The following is a 20,243-nucleotide window of genomic DNA, read 5'->3' on the forward strand; positions in this document are numbered from 1 at the left end:
TCCATTAAGAGTGGAGAAGCCACCTTGGAAGGTGGAATTTTTTGGAGCTGTTGCTTATCTGGGTTTCCAGTAGCAGTTAGAAATCAAGAGAACCTTAGTGGTCTAAGATAATTTTAACAAAGGGGATCAGAGATAAAGTTAAAGTGTTGATTGATTCCTTGAACTTCCTTTTTCCCCACTAACATTACCTCCATCTTTGAGTTTTTGTGTTAGCTTTTTTCTCTTCATTCAGGCACATAGTTCAGACAGCTAAGAGATAGTAATGTTTCCTCTTGATGCAAAAAAATGTATAGCAGATGCTGTCTGCATACTGCTGGCATTTTAGTCCAAGCTGTCTCCCAATATCTCCCAATGTTTTACATATATATTAAAGAGGGAAGAAGAGAACACCTTGTGAGGTTTCTGAAATCAGAGATGTGTGTGTCTATTACAGTCCTTTAAGGGTGATTTGGGAAGAGAGACAAACCATATTAGTGCATTTATTTGCATCCAGTTAGGTCAGCACTGGAGTCCGTACTGCCCAATGACTGATAGTGCCAAAAGTCTTCTGAGGTAAAAAAGGGAAAACCTCACTGTAACTGGGTGGCAGCATTTACCTGAACCCACCCTAACCCGTTAGCAGTTGATGAACCTGCTGAATAGTGTTAACTTTATTTTGCTGACTCATTGTTACTGTACCCAGATGTAAGAGAGCGGCTCTCTAAGACAGAGGGTGTCAGGTATGAGTTCAGTAGTCCACAGGAAGGAATCCTGGGAGCAGCTAAGCCTGAAGAGAAGGCTTTAACTGGATTTTGTGTTTCATTTTAAATTCATTTTGTGAATAAAATTAAATACCAAAAAGGGTGGAAGTATGAACCCTATATGACTTGTATGTGAGTCTGGCTCATACTCAGCATCCTCTGTATATTGTTTGCCCACCTTGAGATCTTTGAAGTGTTCTTGCATTCCAGGACTTAAGAGTAGAAGAGTACCATGAATAACTAACAAAATAAAGACTGTTCTCACAAAATGGGATGACAAGTCAGTAAAAACCATCTGTGTCTTACAATTTTTCAATCCTACATTAAATATTACCACTGATGTAGGCTTTGGAATGGAATTCATTCAACACCATTAACAATAAGAACTGCTCTTTTAGATTTGAAATTACATACTATGCATGCAGCAGTTTCCTCTGTAATAATAGTGCCATTTGGATGAGTCAAAGTTGTATCTAGAATAGCATAACCTGTACATGTTCTAAACGTATCAGTCTTCAGATGTAGTTGTGAACAGAATGTAGGCTTTGCTTAATAATGGGCAGTGCTTTAATAGCTATTAAAATAGAAAGTAATTAATAACTATTTCTTTTTAAAGAGTGAATGTCCCAAAGCCGGAGAGCTTTTAGATCATCTTGCTAAAATCTTTTTTATTAAACTTTTTCACCGTAACTGGAAAGAAGATGGAGGAAAGAGAAAACCAGTTTCCCAAGAAGAGCTTCTAGAACCCAGAAAGGGAGAAGTGTAGAATATTTCCTACAGGCTACTATGGGCCTCACAATACAGATTTAATATACCTGTGCAGCACTGGCACATGGGCACTGCAGAAAACTAAGATTAATAACTATAGACAGACACTACTGAGCCCTTACATTGGCTTAGTCATACTGTTCAATATGTAAACTTTACATTTAAATTTACATAAATAATTAATAATTAAATGTGAGAAATGTATAAAAGTTTATAAAGTTATACCTCTACTGTGATGTTTACAAGAAACCAACCAGTTAACAATGGCTAGGGTAATTGAAGACAGCTAATATTTATTTTTAAAATGCTTTCAAATTATTTGGAACTATCAAGTTTTGCAACAGCTAGCCCATGTAACTGCGTAATCTTACTACAAATGCCCTCACCCTTCCTCCTCTCTGCCCTCCTACTGTTTGTTTCACTCACTTGTGTCTTGTTTCAAATTAGACTGTAAGCTCTTTGGGCACGGATCGTGTCTTGTCTGTACAAAGCCTAATACAATGGTGTCCAACTCGGGCCTTTCAGTGCTACCTCAGTGATACCAACAACATTCTCGGGTATGAGTAATGTTTAGGAAGTAGTTTGATTTTTCATTTCATTGCACCTAGTGGTTTGCTTAAGACACAAAAACTCTCTCTCTTTCTCACCTAATGTTTCCTTTTGTAATTCATGACATCTGTTTTGTAATTCATTCTCTTGCTGGAGTGAAGTCTGAAGCTGCTGACTTTTTAGCTCAGCTGCACTGGACACAGACTTCAGATGTTTCACCTCCTCCTGGAGGGACACTTTTTCCCTCTGAAATTCTACCAGCCTTTGATTCAATCTGGATATTTCTGAGGAGAAAATTATATAAAATTTTAATAAACTTACATTCTAAAATCACAAGAATATTACCATAATTCCAATGCTAGTCTTCTGTTAAGGACTCAAGATTTGCAGGAATTTGTCATTTTACTTAAGGTATAAAGGCACTGTAAGACTTTTACATCAGCACCCCATCTTTCTGCTGGAAACACAGAGGGATGAAAGAGGCAGCTTGTCCAATGCTTCTGCACTCAGGTAACTTGCACTAGGCTGTTTAAACATTAAGCATGAAATGCAATGTGAGTGATTCTTCTTCTAAAATGAATAAGCATAGGGATTTATGCATACAAGTTCCATTAATAGTAGCCTTTTATCTGCCTCACTGCCTTGCATCCTCCAGGGGCAGAGCAACCAACCAGACCTCCATCTTCCTCTCCTCCTCCTCTATTCCTGAGCAAAAGGGTTGGCTCCTCTGCTCTTCCCCTCCCTACTGCAGCTGATGGCAGGGGGAAGAGCCCCAGGAGCCATCCCATCCTGCTGCAGCCCCCCATGGTTGGGAGGGGGGGAAGAACCCCAGGAGAAACAGAGGTGATGTTGGGGGGCTGTATTGGGGGGTGGGGACTGGGTGTGAGAGCTAGGGGGCAGAGCTGGTGGGGGTGGGGGAACTGGGGGGGAGAACTGGTGGGAGCTGGGTAGAGGTGGGGGCAGAAGTGTGGAGGCTGGGAAGGTGTGGGAACTGAGGGGCAAAACTGGTGTGAGATGGGAGATAGGTGTGACTGAATTTGTGTCTTGTTGGTGTGAATGTGTGAATCGACTGAAAATACTTGTCATAGTATGTACAATAAAGTTAATGATTCTAACATCATTAACTTTATTACACAAACTCTGAATGGCAAAGGTGGTACACATCTTAAACCAAGGTAGTCAATTATTTTTTGTCACAGTCCAAATTTCTTAGTCAAGGTACAGTCAAGAGACAGACACCAGAATAAAAAAAAAAACCCAACAATAATGATAAGAAGTATATGAAAAGATTTCAGGGTCCATTCAAAAGCATCTTGTGTTCCAGATTTGGCCTGCGGTCTGCCTACTGACTATCTCTGGCTTAAACTAAGCCGATAAGAGAGCAAGTTCATTTGGAGACAATATAGTGGTCTGCCTGAAAATAATTAAAGGTATCGAAGTTTTGTGTGTCAGAGAAAAGGTTGGGAATCACTGCTATATGGACAGCCTTAGGTCCGCATGTAGTTCTACTGAATTCAATGGGTTTCCATGCAGATTAAGGTTCTAATCACGAGGCCCTTGTGGCAGAATTGGGGCCCATAAGTTTAAAAAAATGAAATGTATTTGTTATTGTATCATTTTATGTCAGTTAACTCAAAATTGTCTATTATTTTGAAAAATAAAACATTAACAAAACTATTTTGTTATTCATTTTTGATATTTTAATGAAGTGATCCAGGTAATTAACTACCAAAAATAACTCTTGAACAAGTTCAAGAATTATTTTTAGAAGGATTTTATTCATATCTTAAACACATTTTAAAAATATAAATCCCTAAAGCTCCAAAGAGACAATGTGGCTTTAAAAAGTATATTGTTTTGCCTGATGGTTGTTGAACTGATTTATACTTTTGAAGCTTTGTTGTGGGACACCCAAAAGTCTGATCAATTACAAGCAGTTGGCACAGAATGCAGCAACTTGATTATTGCTGAGGATAGGCAGTGGAGATTCTGCTCATTTGTTGCAGCTTTGATTCCAGTGGGAGGTGTTCCTGCATATAGTGGGGGCCAAATTTGTCAAGGATATTTTCCCATATATCCACTCCAGCAAACCTTTACTTTACCTGTGTATTCACAACAAAATTCAACAATGAGAAACGGGTTTATTTGAACCCAGACCTCTTAACCTTCAAAGCCTCAGAACCCATTTTTGACATACAAAAAAATTTACAAACCCATTCTGAAATCAAAGCTGGAAGGGTTCATAGAGCTTTACTGGAAACATCCTTGGAATTAGCCGTTTTTAAAAGCATATTTTAGAACCTTTTATCTCAGAAGGTCTTTGAGAATATCAGATTTTATTTTTCATTTCACTACTCATCTTAATTATTACTGTTGATGAAATCATGGGCTATGTCTTCACCGCAGAAAGATATATATATATATATTTTTTAACTGCGCGATAACTAATGCATGTTAGCTATACCACTGTAAGAGCCAAGGTGAAACAATGCCTGGGTCATTTTTACCACAAGGTAAATAGACAAGGTCAACCATGGTTGGAGGAATAGTACTGACCTCACCTCACTACCTCACAATAAAAACTACAGTGCTTTGTCTCAGTGGGATTTTACCACAAGATAGCCACATACATTAGTTGTCCCATAGTAAAAACATAACTTTTATGGTCATATACTTTTAGCCTTTATTTGTTTTATTGTATGATGGTTATGACACTTTTTGTAGTTAGGTGGTATATAAAGAAACATATATTTATTACAGAAGTTTAGTCTCATTCTAAAGAACTACAAATCATAGGAGTTTTTACCAACTTTCCCTAGTTGCATGCATTTGGGTGCCAGTAAATGGAGATTACATCACAATCAGACTGCCCCCAGCAAAGTTAAAGGGCATACTGTTGCCTGTTTGCTCTACGATAAAATGAGACTGGCTAGTTTAGCATGCCAAGTATTTAGGAATGCAATGTCACTAGTCAGCAAAAATGACTTTTATGTCAATATGCTTGTGTTTTTTCTAGGGAACACTAAAATGGTTCATTTCAGTCAAGTATGTTCTCGCATATAGAAAAAGAAAATAAGATTTCAGTACAATTCTTTCATACAATCCTAACATTTAACTAATATGATAAGATAACCTGACTTCATGTTTCAAATACATGTGTTAAGATAAGCTATTTATGTACTGTCCTTGGCTTCCAAAGTGCTTTCTCTAGGAACAAGACTCCTAGATCCCTGAAAAATATGTTCTGATATGCTATTCTAGTCCAACAACCTTTTATTATTCCTATTATTATCATTATTTATAATGCCCAAACGCCCCCATCAGGATCAGGACCCCACTTTGCTGGACATTGTACAAACATAAACCAAAAGAAAGGCTCAAAGAGTTTACAGTCTTAGGCCTTAATCCTACAAGCTGTTCTGTGTAGGTGTAAGATTCAACCACATGAAAAAGGTTGTAGGCTTAAGCCCCAAATAAGGGCAAGAGGTACCAAGTGAATGTAGAATACAACACAGGGTAGAGGAGAGCAGGCAGATAGGGACGACAGGAATAGAAACATAAGGTTGCCTATATTAGCTGAGTGTAGGTTGCATAGTTTTAAAAAAATTGATATAATATATACAATAGATTTGAATTTATTTTAGAAGGTTACTTTTAAGCTGAAAGACCTGTTGCTGAAGACATTTAAAACTAGACAGGACAAAAACCAAGAAAATATGTTGTAGGTGACAACCTTATACTGGCAGGGAAATTAACTAGGTCTTTTCTGTGAGTCCATGAAAAATATGTATTAAAACCTTACAAACTTTTAGACTGTAACTGTCTAATCCTGCATTCCTTGGGCACCAAAAACACCAGCTAATTTCACTGTGGTTTTTGGGTGCCCAAAGAATGAAGAATAGGGCACACTATGTGTTACTTAATTCTCCTGTTTATTTTAATAGCCAGAAAAAAGAGGCTCTTCCGTTGCATACAAAACATTAGTTTTGAAATGTAGAATACCCTCTTTTAACACACCAATCTGTATCTGTGGATAATAAGAATGTTTGTTTTGGGTGAACACAAGTTCGCTTTTGAAATATGCTTATCTTTGAACCTAAAAAGTTTCAAAAGAAGTTGCAAATTACCTTGTAATAATTTTTTATTTAGCTGCAGCACTGGGTGTTCAGTTGTGTTTGTACCACTTTTATTACTAGTTACTATGTTCCTCACAGTGAGATTAAATCTCTTTTGTGTCTGTCAAACCAACAACTGCATAATTCTTTATGTTGCCTACAGGCAGATTTTTAACAATTTATTTAGGCAAGTACTTTCATTAACTATGCCTTACCCCAATTGTTATCTGAACATTGTTAGATTTATTGACAAAAATATTGCAAGGTACATGAAAAAATAAATATTAAAATGTAGGTTATTACTTGACATTAATTATCCAGGGCTGAATAATGTCCACAACACAATCATTTTTAAAGACTTTTGAGAATTACGTGAATAAACTAGTCCAGGATATTTTTGTGACTCAAGAGCAGCATTTCATAAACCCTGTTTTTATATTTATGACATAGAAAACAAGATCTACAAAGCCTATTCCTGAAAGATACAGCAAAAATGTAGTACTATAAGTGATCTAAACATTGTAAAGATAGTGTTAAGACAAACTAAAAAAATAATTCACTAAATCCTAATACTGATCCCAGAGAGTCAAGGTTCCATGACATCACAATTTTGCAAAAAACAACAACAAAAACATACCAGACCCGGAACTGATAGATGATTAGGCATGAGGGATTCTGATCCAAAATGCTGGCTTTCAGGGGTGTATTTCACTACTTTGAAAGGGATTTGTGGCTTGTAGTATAGGACACAATACCTGAAGAGGCCTACAACAGGCCATATCATTAACCTTTAAAAAAATCATTCTAGATATTATTTTACTGAAATTTAATTAATGCATAGGATCTAGGAATGAAAATTACTAACAAGCAAACAGGTGGGAAAATTCTGTAAATGTGTGTCTCCTAGGTCACGTCTACTGAAATAATATTTGAGTGGAATGAGAGTGTCTCATGAGCTATTCTTACATCACGCTACAGGACAATAAAACAAAGCTGAGATGCTATATCTGGGTGCTTGAAACATTACTGAGGCATCCTTTTGCTTCAACAAAGGACGCATACATATTTAAGAATATCACAAATTAATAAAACAAACAGTAAATCAGAAAAGAACAGCTGGCACATTGTGGATACCTTTAAAAACCATAAATTTATGCAGAAATATGTCTACATGGTCTCTTTATTTCCACAGAAATAAAAAAGAGGGGAGAAAACACAGAGCCTGTTTCTAGAGTTCTTAATTTTCTAAGTTTGTAACATCATAATAATTTCAATAGCAATCAACTGTAATGTCACAAACAACTGATTGTGAAATAATGCAGGAAATATGCAGGAAGCATGGAACCCTTAGTGCAGTGTACTACACTCAGTCTTCACTATAGTTAGGCAATTGGCTCACAGTTCAAAAGGCAACACAAACATTTTAATGTATTATTCTAACGAAAGTTAATAATAAAATAAAGCAACTTGCTTGTAATGGTTGTCTTCAGACAGTTACAGTATTCACTTCTTGGTGCCTGCTCTCTGCTCTGTAACTTGGGTCAGAACATCCTGAGCTCAGTGTTTTGAGTTAATATACACCTCAGTGGGTGATGCATGCCTACTCACTTCTGAGGCATAACAGCAGCAACTGCCTCAACTATTAGTTCCTATAATAGTGCAAAACATTAAAAATGATCCTAATTTGGCAGAGAAAGTGGGTAAGTGGGGATCTATAATAATAGATATTACCTTCTGAGAACAAGAACCATGGGTAGGTGAATTTCATGGTATGAGCGCTAGCCTGGGACTTGGGAGACATGGGTTCAATACCCTCCTCTGCCACAGGCTTCCTGTGTATCCTTGGGCAAGTCACTTAGGACTACATTTTTAAAGATATTTAGGCACTTTAAGATGCAGATAGGTGCTTAGTGGGATTTTCAAAAGCACCCAAATGCCTCACTACCGTTGAAATCAATGCAAGCTGGTGCTGAGGCACTTTTGAAAATCCTACTAGATGCCTAGCTCCACCTTTAGTTACTTTAATACTTTAAAATCTGGCCCATAGCATCTTTGTACCTCAGTTACCCATCTTTAAAATAGGGTTAACAGCACTTCCCTACTACACAGGGAAGTCATGAGAATAAATGCATTAAAGACAATACAGTGCTCAGGTGCTATAATAATGGGGCTATATAAGTAGCCTAGAGAGACTAGAGAGATAGGATTAGTCTTGGTTCTGAATGACTCTAAAGTAAGGAGAATGATGCAATAAGGATCGTGGTCTTTTTAAAGGAGAGATATCAAAGACCTCTTTGACATGTAATTGAACATGTGTTGATAGAAAAAAAATACAGGAAAGTAGATGCCATTGTTTCAAACACATGGATTGTGAGAGCTGGTAGAACTGTGATTAGGCCCCACCTAGGAAAGGTAGGCCTAACTGTTGGTTTGGATAAACATGCCATGCTAAAAAAACTAGATATCTTCTGATTATCTATAAGACAGCTAGATAACTCTACATTTACAATGCTGTTTAATGCTGAAAATATGTGATGCGACAGTTGGAGGTCTTAGACACAAGTCTATGCTACGCTGTAGAAAAAACAAGAGTTGGAATGCCTGACTTCAAGATGCATGTCCCTATGGGTGTCCCATGCACATTCAACTGGAGATTTTTGGAAGCAGTGCCTATTCGGCTTGCATAAGTGCCCTTCTCATTATCATGCCCCATGCCAAGGACATAGGGCTCTGAAAGTGAACCACCCTCAGTTCCTTCTTGAGACTTTGCAATAGAGAAGATGAGATTTTGAAGTAGAAGGGAAGGAGGGCAGGTAGAGCACCCAAAGGGTCACACATCTCAAAGAACCCCAATTACTATTCAAGGTAAGTAAACTTTCCTTCTTTGAGTAGTGTCCCTGTGTGTGCTTCACTTGAGGTGACTCCCTAGCAGTATCCCCTCAAGGAGGTGAGGGTTTCAGAACTTGGTCTAAGACTGTCTGTAGACTGCAGAGCCAAAAGCAACATCTACTCAGGAAGCATCAACCAAGGCATAATGTCTCAAGAAAGTGTGGACCAAAGCCCATGAAAAAGCCCTTCATGTTTCCGTAACAGACACATCCTTTACCAGGGCCAAAGATGTGGAATACGATCTCATAGAATGAGCAATGACTTTAGGGAGGTAGGATACATTTAACAGCTATATAACAGGTGAGTATGAAACCAGAAAGCCTCTGAATAGTAACTGGAACCCCTTAAATCTGTTTGCAATAGAAATAAAACAATCTCGGGGTGGCTGGGACAAAAAGGTCTAGTCCTATCCAGATAATAAGCAAATGCTCTCTTGATATCTAAGATATGTAGGACAGCTTCCTGTTTTGCTTGATGAGGCTTGGGGGAGAATAGCTGGAAATAAACTGATTGATTGATATGAAAATCCAAAGTAACCTTGGGTAAAAACATGGATGTGGTTGAAGAAAAACTTTATCTTTTTAAAAGTCAGTATATGGAGGGTCAGCCATGAAAGCTCCCAGTTCTTATCCCTTCAGGCACATTTCTGAAGGGATGTGATTTTCATGGAGAGGTTCAGAGGTGAGCAGATTATTAAGAAATCAAAGGGTTGCTTCATCAACGCACTGAGAATCAAATTTAAGTCCCAGGTAGGAATAGGGTGTCTAACATTCAGAAAGAGGTTTGATAGACTCTTTATAAATCTCGATATTGCAGGTTGAGCAAATACCGAGAAACCTTGTACCAGAGAATGGAATGCTGTGATGGCAACTAGGTATGCTTTAATGGAACTCAAAGAAAGTCCTGCTTCCTTCACAGAAAGCAAGTACTCCAACACCTCAGAGATGGGAGAGTCAACAGGAGACAAACTATGGTGAGTACACGAGTAGTAAAATCTTTTTTCATTTTTGGGAGAGGATAGTCTGTTTGCTGAGAAGATGGTGGTCTCTGGAAAAGTTCCACTAGGTCAAGAACCACAGCCTTATTTGATGAGGTGACCAGTATTACTGCTGCCTTCTCCTTTCTGATCTTTTGAATTACTCTTCCTACTGGTTGCGGAGGAGGCTATTTCCACTGATCTCCAGTCTGCTTCCTTTATGGACAAATACCTTGGTTTTGCATTCCTGAATATAAATAAGTTCACTTGATGGTAGCCTTGCTTCCTTATTTGAACTGGAAAGCTTCCTGGTTCAGGAACTACTCTGAGATGACTATCTGTTGATCGTTTATTTGGGATTACCCCTAAAAGACTCTAAAATGATGTTCTTCATAGGAAAGACTTTGTATTGCTTCTGTGTTTAAACATGAGAATTTTGGCACAATCTGTTAGTTTATATATGTTTTACTAGTAGTATTTTCTGACTGTAACAAGACCCGCTTTTAAGTGATCCTACAACAGTAGTTCCCAGATTCTGGCAAAATCAATGCTTTGTAGCATCTCTGTCCTTAATCATGCGCTCTATGTGTTGTGATGTCCAGGTAGTCAAAACTGGAGAAAAACTGCAAGGATTTAAGTTGTGAAGACAGTGCACTACTCAAATTGTTATTTTTAATTTTCCATGTATTTACCATGGTAAGACTCTGAAGAAATCTTGAAGTTCCTAAATGCAGTTTTGTCCAGAGAATGATCTCTACTGCAGGAGATTAGTAGACCTAGGAGTTGCAGGTTAACCCAGACAGAGAATACCTGTTCAGATAACACTGCAGAGATTAGAGTCTGGATACCTGTTGAACACTTCCTGAAAGCAGGAAGTTTTTTGGCTCTCCTTGTATTTATCTTAACTCTGAGGCAGACGATCTTCTGAAGGTGGGATCACAGATCTCTTCTTTAGCTTACTACAAAAGCATGTGCCTGGAGCATGGTGAATATTTTCTGAGACACATCCTGTGCATTTGTGGGGGAAAGTGGATTTGAAATTTGGCAAAGGGGATTTCCCTGGGGTCAGAGAGGTTTGCTGTTTGTGAAAAAACACCTAAATTTGTCCAAAATTATAAACCTCTGAAAACCTCTGCACATACTTACTAGAGGTTTCTTAGAGTCTGGCAGCAAAACTATCTGAACATTTCATCTATGCTGAGTATACTCCACCCCCACAATGATCTATACTAATAAGAGTGAGCATGCTCAGCCTGGGCCCAGCAGGATTTTTTCTTGCAATTGCTCCTCCTCCTCTGCTGGAGGACATGTAATGCTGGACACCAAAAGCAAGGAGACTCTCTCTCCTGTGCTCTCAGTGATCCCGCCTTCCAGCTAATGCTGAAGAGTAAGATGTAGGGAAGGAAATCTCAGAGGGACAAGGACAGGAGTAGCGGGGGAAAGAGACAAATTAGGGAAGGGCAGGAGCAGAGGGGGACAGAAACAGAGAGGACAGAGACAGAAGACAACTGGTTCAGGGAGTGAGGGGCTGCATTCCAGGGTCAAAGGCAGAAATGTCTAAATACTGCAACATGCTCTCTTCCAGAACTTGGATATGAACTCAGGTTTCCTGAGTCCAAACATCCCTCTGGTATCTAGCAAATAGCAGTAAAACCTACTGCAAAATATCTGACACATCCCCCATTATTGGCTGGCCTGCGTAGGGGATAACAGGCTAATATTGCTACAGTTGTTCCACTGGCTATAGTGGTAGATGTCTGTGCAGTGGTTCTAAATGGCTCAGCTCTGCTATTGACCCATGTGGGGTCATCATGATTCCACTTGATGAAACTTTTGTCTTTTCAGTTTACTTTTTTCAAAATGTAAGAAATTACATACCAAAAAAATTATGTTAAAAGAGTGTTAAGGTTGCAAAGTCAGGCACTGAAAAAGTAGAAAATTGCAGAATTAATGCTGTCTGTGGAACCTTAATTCGGCCCTCCTACGTGTATGCATTATGAAACAGGCTTTAACTATGTGATCATAGACCCCCCACCTCATTCAGTGCACATCGTGAAGTGTTCAAGTCTGTGTCATGAATGAGGTTTTTGTCTGTAGATCCTTTCGGCATCTGCAACAAATGAAATAGAGGTGTATAGTGATTGAGATAGCAGAGTATAGGAAGAGAAAAGATGGTTTTGTGATTAAGGCTGTTGAATGCTACCCTGGAGAGTTGGATTCTATTCCTGCTTCTGCTACAGAGTTCCTATGTGATGATAGTTAAGTCACTCAAACCAAAATTTTCACAGGTAGCCACTAATTGCATGTTCATCATTTTCTAGTTGCCCAAGTTGAGACACCTGGGGCCTGATTCAGAGAAGTCCTAAGCACTCACAATTCCAGCCAAATTAATGGACAACCTTAATCTAGTATTTTCTAACTTTTGAGTGTTTCATTGTGCAACTTTAACATTCTTTTAATATTTCTTGTATTTGTAAGTAATATAAATAAGAATAGGATCTGACAATTACTTCTTGCTTCCCACTACATAGTGCCAAAGGTATACTTAATTCTGCTTCAGCATTCATTCAGGCAATTTGGTTGAAACTATAATAAAGAACAGAATTATCAGACACAGATGAACATGATTTGTTGGGGAAGCGTCAACATGGTTTTTGTAAAGAAATATCATGCCTCATCAATCTACTAGAATTTTTTGTGGGGGTCAACAAGCAAGTGGACAAGAGTGATCCAGTGGATACAGTGTACTTAGATTTTCAGAAAGCCTTTGACAGGGCCCCTCACCAAAAGCTCTAAAGCAAAGTAAGCTATCATGGGATAAGAGGGAAGGTCCTCTCCTGGATCAGTAACTGGTTAAAAGATAGGAAACAAAGGATAGGAATAAATGGTCAGTTTTCAGAATGGAGAGAGGTAAATAGTGGTGTCCCCCAGGGGTCTGTACTGGGGTTCCAGTATGTACCAGTATGGTTCGTTCAACATATTCATAAATGATCTGGAAAAAGGGGTAAACAATGAGGTGGCAAAATGTGCAGATACTACAAAACTACTCAAAACAGTTAAGTCCAAAGCATACTGTGAAGACTTAAAAAGGGATCTTACAAAACTGGGTGACTGGGCAACAAAATGGCAGATGAAATTCAATGTTGATAAATGCAAAGTAATGCACATTGGAAAACATAATTCCAACTATACAAATAAAATGATGGGGTCTAAATTAGCTGTTACCATTCAAGAAAGAGATCTTGCAGTCATTGTGGATAGTTCTCTGAAAACATCCACTCAATGTGTAGCGGCAGTCAAAAGAGCTAACAAACGTTAGGAATCATTAGGAAAGGGATAGATAATAAGACAGAAAATATCATACTGCCTCTATATAAATCCATGGTATACCCATATCTTGAAAAATGCATGCAGATCTGGTCGCTCCATCTCAAAGATATATTGGAATTGGAAAAAGTACAGAAAAGGGTAACAAGAATTATTAGAAGTATGGAAAAGTTTCCATCTGAGTAATAGGACTGGGACTTTCCAGGTTGGAAAACAGATGACTAAGGGGGGGATATGACAGAGGCCTATAAAATCATGACTGATGTGGAGAAAGTAAATAAGGAAGTGTTATTTACTCAGTCTCATAACACAAGAACTAGGTATCACCAAATGAAATTAACAGGCAGAAGGTTTAAAATGAACAAAAGGAAGTATTTTTTCCACACAATGCAAAGTCAATCTGTGGAACTCCTTGCCAGAGGATGCTGTGAAGACCAACACTATAATGGGGTTCAAAAAGAACTAGATAAGTTTATCAAGCATAGGTCCATCAGTAGTTTATTAGCCAGTAGGGTAGGGATTTCTGTTTGCCAGAAGCTGGGAACGGGCGACGGGATGGATCACTTAATGATTACCTGTTCTGTTCATTCCCTCTGAAGCACCTGGCATTGGCCACTGTCGGAAAACAGAATACTGGGCTACACAGACTATTGGTCTGACCCAGTATGTTCATTCTTATGTTCAGCATGGGGAGGATAGATTAGATGACCTCAAGGTCCTTTCCAATCCTGCATTTCTATGATCCTTGGATCCTTTAACACTAGACATCTTGAATGCATATGACATCATGGAAAGACACAGAGATAAGGCAAATTAAAATATCTTCAAATATAAGGATCTTAGGCTAAAGCACACATATTGCCTGTGCTTTAATCTTGCCTTGATGACCGAACAGTTGATCCTATAATTTTCAGGAAAATATAACAAACATTTCATAATTAAATACGCTATTAAAATTTCTTTTAACAATTCTCTGTTCTATCTCTAAAAGCCTTTTCTTAAATGCCAAGTATTTTACATGCTGTGTTGGAGTGATGTTATAATAGGCTTCATCAATTTAAAAGGAAGCCATATTACACCCATTTTGCTTTGTGTGCTGTCTGTAAATTGCAAGAAGCATTCCTTATAATAAACAATGAACTATATTTGAAAATGAACATTTAAATTAAAATAGATATTTTGAGCTTCCTGCTGGTAGCCACTACCTTGCTGCAAAGCAATATTTTTTTGTGACAAGGAAAGAATGGTTTTAATCATCAGAAGCAGAACCTGATTGTTTAATATTAAAACAAAATATTTAAATGTTAAACAGTTACAGTCTTTACTAATTGTAAATAATAATTAGGATTTTAAATAGCTTCTGACAAGAATTCCACTCCTGAAGTGGCACAAATGATGTCATTTTTCAGTACTGTGGATGACCACAGCAGGCTCAGAAAAGCCAACCCTCAGTAAAAACTATCACAGAAAATTTTCACTGCTAGTATGTGAACTGTCAGATTGCTGCACAGAACAAGAGAGTTTTATTTTAAGTAGTACTGTATAATGGCTTCAAGACTTTTTTTATGATTAGACACATTATGAGAGGAGAAGGTGGTACAAGAAAATATCCACAGTTTCACTGTGACTCATCTAACTTCTATTTGGTTGAATGGGGGACAAGAAAGATGCTAATCAAATCGTTAGAATTCTGCAGGATATTCTAAAACAAGGGGTATCTTGCCTTATGAGAAGATATGCTTTCCCTTACTTATTCTACTGTGGTTACAAAGGTTCTACCACTCAACAAAATAAGAGAGTTATATCCTTAAATGTATTTGGATTAGAGTACTTTGATGCCAATACTACTCTATCTTAATGGTTAATTTGTATTTCACTTTTGCATTTGGCAAATAAAATTTCATGTTTAAAAACATTGGCATCAAAAGTAGTTTCCTTTGTTAAGTACACATTTATCACAGTTGCCAGTGGAATTATGTAACTTAATTTTGCAAAGTGAGAGCTGAAAGATTAAAATCATAGAGAATTCAAAATATGCTATGAATTACAAAATGTATGAACAGCAAAGCACAGCTCAAATGACAGTACATGCACTTTAGTTATTTTTTTAAATCTTGGAGCTGCAGTATATAGCTACTCAGATAACAATTTACACACCAAGAATCAAAAATAATTTCAGAGCACATGTGTGTTTTCAAGAAAGAAAGGTTAAACGTGTGCCTAATTAAAGATTACAAACATTTCTTTACCAATTACCCAAAAGGGCAAACACAAAAAGCCACATTCAACAATACCTGTACATTTAGAAGGACAGTTGCTTTATCAATTACCTTGAAGTACGTGCTTTGAAGATCAAAATTTGTAGAACCAATTATGGTAAATACAGCTAAATGTAACATGTCAGACCAAGGAGGTATAAATTGCTTTTTGTGAATTACAAAAATGTGTGTTACAATGTATCTGTTTATTCCCTGTTCAAGCTTTAAATTAACTGAAAATGCTACATGAAGCAAGGACAGTATGTTTTAAATATATTTTCCTATAACACATTTGATATTTTCAAGACTAACTACTAAATACTTACTATACTTGCTATTATTATGGGACTTACTACACTGTTTATATACTTCATATTCTTACAGCAGTTTTTGAGTTCTATAATTCTGTGTTTTATTTAAAAAATTTAAGTGGATTTAGGGCTTGTTTGAGGACTTGGATTAAATTCTCTATCAAGAGAATAAGTACAGAAGGTACCAGGAATGCAAACTGTCCCCAGACTCCTGCTCATGTGCTACTACCCTGTTCTGTAAAAAGCAGGCCAAATTTTGCATGTAACACTCAAAATTCTTGGTTTGTTACTTTTAGGGGTATGTGGGTAATTCAATTGACCATTCAAGCCTGGCCTCACTAAATTAAGGACGGGAGTGCCATCTGCAATAGTAGCAAGTGGGGCAATGGTTGAGATGCAAACATCTGTCCCAAGAGTAACTGGACTTAGTGAAATGAGTTGAACATAATCCACAAAAAGCCAACAGATATTTCAGTAACTTCCACCCTGGGCCAAATTAAGATCGGCAACTGAAAGTCCATCACATCACATATCTCATGGGCCATCCAGTTCCCTTTCTTCTGTAATGTTAGTTAATTGTTTTATATTCACAATCCAAAAGTTACAATATCTTGGCAAATATTATTGCAAGTTGATGATTTACCTGTCAATGCAGCTTTGCTTCTAGTTTTTATTTGTAGAAATATTTCTTCTTTCAGTACAGTCCAGCTCTCTAGCTTCTTAGATACAACTTCTTTAATACTGGCCAATTCTCTTGTAATAAAGGGAAGTAATGAAAAAGCCTTGTTTAGAGTTAACTGATGGTGCTCCAATCTTTTTCTGCAAAAACAAGAAATTATTTACAATATCAGTTATTTCTTTAAAAAGCAAATACAAATATTGGGATGATATTTTCAATTTGTGCTTTACCAAGAAAAACTGCTAATAACTTTCCCTTCCATCATATTTTATGTTACTGTTATTCAGTATATTGACTAAATAAACATTTAACACAGTCTTCAAAATATTTCTCCCTCCCTTATTTATGTAAAATTGAAGACAATTTTTGATTGGACAAATGGATGTTCTGTGATTCTTTTTCATTACCTTAGAAAATAAAGGAAAAGTTTTCTTTATTTTCAAAAGTTTGCACTGGGTAAAAGTCCTTCTAGGTAAATAGCTATAAGAAATACAGTAATGCAGCTGCATTCCAAGTGTTACTATATCACAAGAACTGGCTTTAACTCTTGCAGGTAATTTATTCTGAGATTTAGGACAAAAATTCCAACAATATAACTGGAAAATGACCAAATTGCATTTGCTAAGACAATATTATTTTACTATGTTCTAAAAAACATTGAAATGTTTCCAAACATTTTTTTTTCATTTGTCATGTACTTTCATTTTTTCTTGTCATGTTGCCTAGTTACCAAGTAAGTCCTGATAACTGATTGTACTATACATTTTCACAGAAGAAAGAGCTATCACATTGTCTTTTTGGAATTCTTACCTGAACAGTTGTGATCTTTTATAAACAACTTCCTTCTCTTCTTTGAAGCATCTCAAGTCCTCATTCAGATTTTTTAGTTCATCTTGTTTGTCTTTCAACTGAACAGTTAGGTTATTTATTCTACATATGTAAATAAAAGAATTATATAGTGTTACTATTTGCACAACTAAAATCCATAATCTACTTTTTCCACTAGTTTTGAGGAAAAAAATTCTTATAAAAAAATGTCCATTTTTCAATGCTAGAAATTACATTCTTTAGGACTAGAGGCCTGGTATGCTTAAGTGGAACATCACCAGCTGCTGAACGTGCTACCTCTTACTGTTCACCAGAATTTGAGTCTACTGACTTTTAAGGCATGGTGGAAGACATCTTTTGAGTCAAGCATTTGCTTAACTATGGATCATTGCTGTGTTATTGTTATGATTGGCTATGACTGGAGGTGAACTATATGTGCTGTCCATTGTGGGCAAGGGATGTAGTCAGTTCAATTTGGCCCCAAATTCAGATTTTGTAGGCACAAGCTTTTACTAAAAACCTAAATCCTATACAAATATTTCTGTCTTTTAAAAATGTAAATCCAGTATCAGCATAAACAATTTTATTTTTAAACAAACAACTATGCCCCTGCCATGTTCAAAACCCAAACACTGTAAGCACAGCGAAGCTTCAATAGTGACGAGTAAATTGCATTTTTAAAATTCTTTTTAATATTTTTTGTAAAACAATTCCTCCCCATCCTCATTTATTTTTTTAAACGAAACCTAGAGTATGGGCCTGTGCTGCTTAACAGTGCCTCTTTTTTAAAAGAAAAAAAAGGGGGGGCAAAATTTTATAACTGTTTTTGTCAGATGTTCCTCTTTCTCTATAATTGTGTCCCAATGGCACTGAGGATGACAAATGGCATTGATATCATAGGGGTTAACATGTCATGTTAATCAGATTATTCCCCTCAACTATTGCTAAAGAATATTTAAGGAGATAAATATGCATTTATATATTTATTTTATTTTTTCCTGGACCAGAGAACTACTAAAGTTAAGATGGAGTTGAAAGATCACAATGAGACTCCCCTGGAGTATATTGCATCAATGCTTCTCCTTAATCAGTTGGTAGAGTTATTATTAGCTATATAAAACACTTCCTTCTCTCGGGGTCTGAGTGTGCTCTATCACAATGGCACTTTTGAGACAAATAATGAAACTATGGCACAAGTCTCTGACCTGAGACGACTGCAAAGCAAGAGATGACAATCCAGGAGCAGAAAGGAAACAGATTACAATTATTAAGACTCGTGATTTTGACTTCTCCTTAGTACAATGTAGAAAAACTATTACACTTACAATGTTCTTCCCTCACAAGATTATTTATACTTGATCTTTCTCTGTGTGTCATATATTTAACCTGTTTTACTTCCTACTCTACACAGAACTGCAACTATTTCACTGTAGTACAGACACTTGCTAGAGCAACAGAAGCTGTAGTAAATCTACCACCTTAAGAGGTGGTAAGTAGATCGACAGAAGAATTATTTTGTTGACCTACTGGTGTCCATACCAGGGCTTAAGTATCTTAACTACATTGCTCAAAGTGTGAATTTTTCACAGCCCGAGTGATGTAGCTACGTTGACCTAAATTTCAGGTGTAGACCAGGCCTGAATTGTATCTTTTAGATACACCCCTTTGCCCTCAGTCACCACACTACTAGTGAAGAAGAAAATCAAAGGAATCAGGCCAAGTTCAGGCTGGCATTACTAGAACTAGAACAGGGTGTCTGTCAATTACTGGCCAGTTCTGTTCAATTTTGAGCTGAGGGCTCTATCCTGCGCAGTCACTCATGATGCCCCTTATCCTCGAATATCTCTAGTACTGGGATCATGAGAAACTGTAACAAAAAACGCGTGCGATAACAGAGACAGAGACTCCTTTTGAGGACGTGAGGGAAGAAGAGAACTGAAGCAACTGACACCCCCAGATGATTCTCACACTTTTAAAAAATATGTAAGGCTGGTCCTGCTAAAAAGTCTGAATTTACAGTCCTCTCTCATGCAAAACTCCAGCTGATTTCAATGGGACTTTTGCCTAACTAATGGCTGCAAGACTGAGCCCATATAATATGAAATTCAAATGAAAACACTGCATAATGCATACATTTCTCATTTTAAAATCCTCAAAGCTTTTTTCAAATGTCTATTATGCCCATTACTTTAAAAGTAACTGAGACACTCAAAAGATTTCTTCTTGTAAATCATTAAATCTAATTTAAAAAACAAAAACAAAATAAAGAATCAAATAAAAATACTCAGGCATAGAGCAAAGGAATTCACAGGCAAATGACAAATGTATTTTAATCTTTGGTCAGCCACCTACTCCTGTTGGCATCCTTTCCCACAGGTTTGCAATTATAGATCAAATGTTGCCGCACTGCAGGGTACAACTGTGCTAGCAGATAATGCTGTTACTTTTATCAACAATGAAAATCTCATTACCTCATGTAAAGTTCAAATTTATTTCCCGTATGCAGTGAATAATTTTGTTTTGCATATGAAGTACATTATTTTAAATAAATGTCTCCATATTAAAAAGCAAACCAGTAAAAGAAAAACAAGACATTTTACCAAATCAAACATTTTTAAAGTTCATAATGTATATTATTTGAGCAGAATAGATGCGTACATTCAAAAAAGTATAGTAAAAAAAAAGTACATAAACAAAATTTGTTAAATGTCCTCAGAGTTCATGTGACACACTGACTTAACCACTTGGGACATGGATTTAAATCAAGTTTAGATCACAAATTAAATGAGTCTGATGGTTTCAA

The 20,243-nt window shown here is 36.9% G+C and overlaps 1 protein-coding gene across 2 annotated transcripts in view; it reads right to left on the bottom strand.

Moving 5' to 3' along the window:
- Positions 1 to 20,243, bottom strand: part of LEKR1 (leucine, glutamate and lysine rich 1) — a 99,370-nt gene that overhangs the window by 46,592 nt on the left and 32,535 nt on the right. For both annotated transcript variants that reach the window (XM_067548018.1, XM_067548108.1), the window contains 3 exons: positions 17,423 to 17,542; positions 16,577 to 16,752; positions 2,156 to 2,341 (listed from right to left, as the gene is read on the bottom strand). In XM_067548018.1, coding sequence (XP_067404119.1) covers positions 2,156 to 2,341; positions 16,577 to 16,752; positions 17,423 to 17,542 — 482 coding nt within the window. The remainder of the gene's footprint in view (positions 1 to 2,155; positions 2,342 to 16,576; positions 16,753 to 17,422; positions 17,543 to 20,243) is intronic.

The sequence above is a fragment of the Emydura macquarii genome, unplaced genomic scaffold, assembly GCF_026122565.2.
Source record: "Emydura macquarii macquarii isolate MOO-44397 ecotype Brisbane River unplaced genomic scaffold, CSIRO-AGI_Emac_v2 contig_18, whole genome shotgun sequence".
Taxonomy (NCBI): domain Eukaryota; kingdom Metazoa; phylum Chordata; order Testudines; family Chelidae; genus Emydura; species Emydura macquarii.